Source organism: Mus pahari, chromosome 5, assembly GCF_900095145.1.
Source record: "Mus pahari chromosome 5, PAHARI_EIJ_v1.1, whole genome shotgun sequence".
Taxonomy (NCBI): domain Eukaryota; kingdom Metazoa; phylum Chordata; class Mammalia; order Rodentia; family Muridae; genus Mus; species Mus pahari.
This window is the reverse complement of record NC_034594.1, coordinates 95042681-95048712: the sequence shown is the minus strand read 5'-3', so window position 1 is coordinate 95048712 and position 6032 is coordinate 95042681. Positions and strand designations below refer to the sequence as shown.

The 6032-nt window shown below is 44.7% G+C and overlaps 1 protein-coding gene across 5 annotated transcripts in view; it reads right to left on the bottom strand.

Moving 5' to 3' along the window:
- C5H2orf76 (chromosome 5 C2orf76 homolog) overlaps positions 1-6032 on the bottom strand; it is a 69077-nt gene that overhangs the window by 12229 nt on the left and 50816 nt on the right. For all 5 annotated transcript variants that reach the window (XM_029539203.1, XM_029539201.1, XM_021198754.2 and 2 more), the window contains one exon: positions 4226-4307. In XM_029539203.1, the coding sequence (XP_029395063.1) occupies positions 4226-4307 (82 nt within the window). The remainder of the gene's footprint in view (positions 1-4225; positions 4308-6032) is intronic.

Genomic DNA, 6032 nt, shown 5'->3' with positions numbered 1-6032 from the left:
GAAGAGGAGGAAGAGGAGGAAGAGGAGGAGGTCACACAGTTTATTCTCCATTCGTGGACAAATGTCCACATCAGTGAGTGTGACTGGGAACAGCAGGGAACCCTTCCACCCTGTAGAAGGTGGACCTGAGGAGGCAGGTTTCTATTGACTTAAAAGATACAAGAGGAAGTTGCTCTGACTACAGAACGTGAGAGGAAGTGCATGCACTTAGCAGATGTGCGGAAGTAACCTCCCTGAGGCTCACCAGTTTTATGCATGACTACCAGTCTTGTAAGGACTGCTCCATATGTGCACACACACAGACACAGGGACAACAGGGTTGTCTGAGGTCACCTGGGTGGACATAAGGGACAGACAAGCTCTGAGCCCAAGCCTTGGGGGCTAGGGTGTGACTCAGTTTCTTGGCTCTGCTATGTAGAGAGCATCTATCTCAACACTGCCACCCTACCCGTCGTGCGGAGGTCTTTTTGACGCGCTAACTGTTCCTCCACTGTAGGATCTGTAGAGGATCATTTACATTTGTCTTTTCTATACTAACTACAAGGCTGTCTGCATGTTTGTCTTATGGTATGTGCACATGTGTGTGCAGTCTGTGTGTGTGCGCATGTGGAGGCCAGAATTTGATATCAGTCATTTTCTACCTTATTTTTATTTCTACTTTTAAATTAAATTAAATGTTTTGGTTTGGTTTTTGTCTGTTTGTTTGTGGTTTTTGTTGCTGTTTTATTTTATTTTTTTCAAGACAGGGTTTCTCTGTGTAGCCCTGGCTGCCCTGGAACTCACTCTGTAGACCAGGCTGGCCTGGAACTTAGACTCCACCTATCTCTGTCTCCCAGGAGCTGGGATTAAGGGCGTACACCACCACCACCCAGCTTAAATGTTTTTAGTGTGTGTGTGTGTGTGTGTGTGTGTTGATCCTGAGTGAGAAGAAGGCACAAGAGTTGGAGCTATAGGAAGCTGTAAGCTGCCAACATGAGTGTTAGGAACTGGACTTGGGTTCTATAAGAGCAGTGTGTACTCTTAGCCACTAAGCCATCTCTCCAGTTTCTCTACCTTACTTGTCTGAGACAGGACCTCACTGATCCGCAGCTCAGCATCTGGCTAGCCTGGCTGGCTAGTGAGCCCTAGGGATCCTCCTGTGTCCATCTCTCCAAGTCCTCAAGAGTTCTTCAGTCAGGTTAGCAACTTTTTATCTGTCATTTAACATATTTAACATATGTATTCACATTTTGTTACTTGTCCTTTAGGTCTGTGCCTTATTCAGGGTTTTCATTACTGTGATGAAGACCATAAGCACAGGGGGAGGGGTGCAGGGGGAGCAGATTATTTCAGCTTATAGTCTCACATCACAGTCCATCATCGAGGGAATTCAGGACAGGAACTCAAGCAGGGCTGGAACTTAGAGTCAGGACCTGATACAGAGGCCATGGAAGGACACTGCTTACTGGCTTGCTCCCCATGGCTTGCTCAGCTTGCTTTCTTATAATATGTGGGACCACTAGCACAGGGGGTGACACCACTCACAGTGAGCTGGACCCTCCCACATTGATTATCAATCAAGAAAATGTATCACAGGTTTGCTCGCAGGTCAATCTGGTGAGGCCATTTTCTCTCACTTGAGGCTCCTGCTTCCCACATGACTCTAGCTGGTGTCAAGGAGACAAAAAAACTAGGCAACACAGTCTATGGACCACTTTCAAGGTCATATTTATCGCCTTTTCCCCTCTATAGCATTTCCTCTGAGGACATGAGCTCATGTTTTTATGAGATGAGAAGATGGCTCGACTGGTAGAGAGAATGCTGTCAAGTCTGAAGTTCTAAATTCCATTCCCTGGGACCCACATGGTGGGAAGAGAGAACCAGTTTCCACAGGTTGCCATCTAGCTCCATATGGTTACCACAGTGCCCATCACTGCACCCCTCACACATACATGCAGACATACATGCATGCATACATACATACATGCATACATATATACATGCATACATACATACATACATACATACATACATACAAAAATATGTATATTCTTTGAGACAGGGTCTCACAGTGTAACCCTGGAACTCACTATGTAGACTAGACAAGTCTCGAACTCACAGAGATCCACCTGTCTCTGACTTCCAAGTGTTGGGATGAAAGGCATGTGCCACTACATCCAGCAAGTTAAATAATGTTTTTAAGAATTATTTATTTATTTTATGAATATGAATACAAAGTAGCTGTCTTTGGACACACCAGAAGAGGGAATCTGGATCTCATTACAAATGGTTCTGAGCCACCACGTGGTTGCTGGGAATTGAACTCAGGACCTTTGGAAGAGCAGTCAATACTCTTAACCACTGAGCCATCTCTTAAGCCCCAAGTAAAAGTATTTTAAAATGATATTTATACTGCAACATTAATCCATCTAGAATTTCTTTTTAAATAAAGACTGAATTACAGATTTGCAATTCATTTCCTAGACATTCACATCATTTTCTGGCTAATCCATTTCTTTCCTGCTTACATGAGAGATGTTAACTTTATGTTCTTGTGGTCTTTTTCAGTTTGCATTGGGTTTTGCATTGCATTGCTTTTTGTTGGGCTATTTGTCCATTCTTGCATCAATACCAGTCTACAACATTCATTTGGGCTTTGGATTTTTAAAGCAAGCCAGGCTTCCTCTGGTTTCTAGAAGTCTCAGTCAGAGAAGTGCCACCTGCTAGAGAGGCAGCATTTGATATACCAAGTGTCAAGTTAAAAGTAAAAACATATCTCAATAATACAAAATAAACATTCAATACCTATTTAATGGATGACTTTTTCCAAAAAGCATAAACATTAATTTATTATTTATTCATTTATAGAAGGCTCTCAGCAGTAGTCTAGACTGATCTAGCACTTGTTATACAACCCAGGCTGGTTTGAAATCCATGGTCCTCCAGCCTCAGCCTCCCATATGCCAGGATTAAAGGCATGCACTACCACACCCAGAAAGAAACTGTTAGTAAATCAAACTTGATTTTACTTCTAGGAAACGTGTTCCTGGATGAAGTTACAGAAAACGATACAAGCACCAGAAATTACAATTCCTGTGCCCAATTCACAGAGATAGAAAAATGATTTTTAATTTCAAATAACAATAAATCTACAGTATTTATAACAAACAGGTACTAATTGTAGTAAATGGCATAGACTTAACAGAGAGATGAAGTTTATGATTTCATAACCTGCCATTTATTTATTAGAGGGAGTGTGTGTGTGTGTGTGTGTGTGTGTGTGCAAGTGCCCATGCAGATGCAAGAGTCTGTGTGCAGAGGTCAAAAGAGGACATCAGTTGTCAGTGTGCCACCTTATCCCTTGAGACTCAGTGAACCTGAGCCCTAGGGACCCTCCTAACTCCATCTCCCACACTGCTGTGGTCACAGGTGCACACAGGGCCACACCCAGCTTTTTTTTTTACAGGGGTTCTGGGATTCAAATCCAGGTCCTCAAGCTTTCACAGCAAGCTCCACTAACCATGGAGATATCTCCCCAGCCCCTTAACCAATTATTTTAAATTCTACTTCATTGGAAAGAGGTGAGTTCCTGACCAAACTGAACGGCTTCCCAGCGAAGCCCTCACAGTCCATGTCTCCCACACACTGTATGTGGGGACTCTGGGAGTGTGCACTGCAACCTCAGAGGTGTGTCCCAGGATGCATGTACCTGCTACTCAGAACTGCTCACACTCACACACACCATGTTAGTGAAGGCAGAAGTAGAATAACAGTGACATCTAATGGCCAGGAGCACTTCTTTCAAACAGAACTGAACATACATTCTAGGTTGAAAGGCTAAACCGGGCGATTTTCCCACTGTACACACCAGGCGTATAGTTTAAATTCCACAGTTTGGCTGGCCCCGAGAGTCTTGAGTGATTACTAGAAGTTATGCTGCGTGTTGTGCAAACAACATCTCATTTCATTATTCTACATTAGTTCCACTAGGTCCATTTATCTCCAACAGTGTTGTTAACGTCCGCAGTTACTGTGCTAACAGCCTGTCAATCATTTAAAATGACCCTCACCAGAGTGCCAGGCAAACCTGAAAAGGACTATTTGCATTCTGCACATACGCAGAGCAAATGTCAGTGCCCTTGGTCAGGTTCTCAGCACACGTTTACTTTGCAGAGATGCTATCAGCCAGGAGGCCTAGCACACAGGTCAGGAAGCCCAAGACCCTCCCCCACTCAGCCCTTCTCACCTATTCCTGAGTCCTTCAGTGTTCTGTCTTCCTTTAGCAGGAGTGTGTCGTCGTCCTCCAAACCCAACACAAGCTCATTTGTCTAAAGAGAAAGAATCCCCATTTGATCAGTACGCTCATTCAAGACATCCTGAGAGTGTCACTTGTACGGACTAGGGAAATACCAGGGGAGTATTTGCTCTGCAGGGACGAGGACCAGAGTTCAGGACCCCACGCTATATAACACCAGTGCTGGGAAGGTGGAGATAGGAAGATTCCCTGGAGCTCACTGGCCAGTCGGTCTAATCAATCAGCAAGCACGGTCAAACGGTGCAGTTAGAGACCTCAAAAGGGATGGCTAATGGGACTGGAGAGACAGCTCAGAGCTTAGTGCTTGCTTCTCTATAATGAAGACTGGAGTTTAGATCCTAGCACCAATGTCAGGCAGCTCAAATGGATCTAAGGCTCTCTTCTGGACTCTGTAGGCACACCCCTACACACTCATGTGTATATATACACACATGTGTGCATGTGAAAATAACAAACACAAAGATATTTTTAAAAGTAAGGTGGACAGTGATAGAGGAAGTCACCCAACATCAACTTCTGGCTTCCCTATGCATGCACACATACAGGAGTCCAGCATGTACATGTACACACACCTATGAACATGGACATACAACATATACACAGCTACTGTATGGAGTCTCAGCAATATTCTAGGTAACGTTAAATTTTACTATGGTAAAGGGAGAACAGAGTAGACGCAAAGTGCAGACCTACTACATGCCAATATTGTGTACTATACACTACAAACAGGCTTTGGAGCTAAACCACGATTACTATACAGGTTCCCTCTGCCTAAACAGAAAACATCTCCAAGCTTCAGTTGCCTTGCAGCTAGAGAAGGGGGAAGGAGCGCAGCTTCCTCTTTCCCTGGTCGTAGGGGTGTGTGATCCGTCTGGACCCTCAGTGCTAAGCTTTCTGTGTCTGCTGTCACCATGTGGCATCGTCATCATCACAAGAACCTGGGAAGATTTGCAAATATGAAGGCCCAGGACATGTGGCTCATCAGAGGTGGCATTGGAGACATGCTCATGACAATGTGACTTCTGAGAGATGTAAATTGGCCTTAAGTGGCCCCAAGGGCACATGTTTAAAAACCATGCCCAAGTTGACAGGGATTTCAGCCTGTGTCTTATTAACTGGTACGTGGTTTGGTGTGGTGGTAGATAACTGTTCTCCAGTGATGTTTACAAATCTAGCTGGACATCAAGGAGAATAATCTGGAGTTGTCTTCATCTGAACAGCACACAGTGCTACCTGCCAATCAGAATTCAGATGTTTAGCTGGCTATTCTGGTTCCACGTATGCGTGTGTATGTGAGTGTGTGGGTACGTGTGTAATGCAGGACAGGAGTCAATGCTAGGTGACTTCCTCAATCTTTACTCCTCCTTATTTTTTGCAAAAGAGTCTTTCACTGAACCTAGAACTCACTGACTAGCTGGACTCGCCGGCCGTGAGCTCTGGGGATCTGTCTGTCCCTGCTTCTTCAATGCTGACTACATGTTTGCCACCACACCCGGCTTTCTATGTGAGTCTTGGGGACCTGAACTCTGCTCCCCAGGCTTACAAGCCAAACACTTTACTGATTAAAGCCCAGTCTACGCTATGTCTAGAATACATCTGAGACAGACTCAACAGTCTCTCTCCAAACAGAAGCCCCGTAAGCCGACGCTATGTCCCACAGCTCACGATCTCCACTCACTACAGACACATAAGCAGACGCTATGTCCCACAGCTCACGATCTCCACTCACTACAGACAC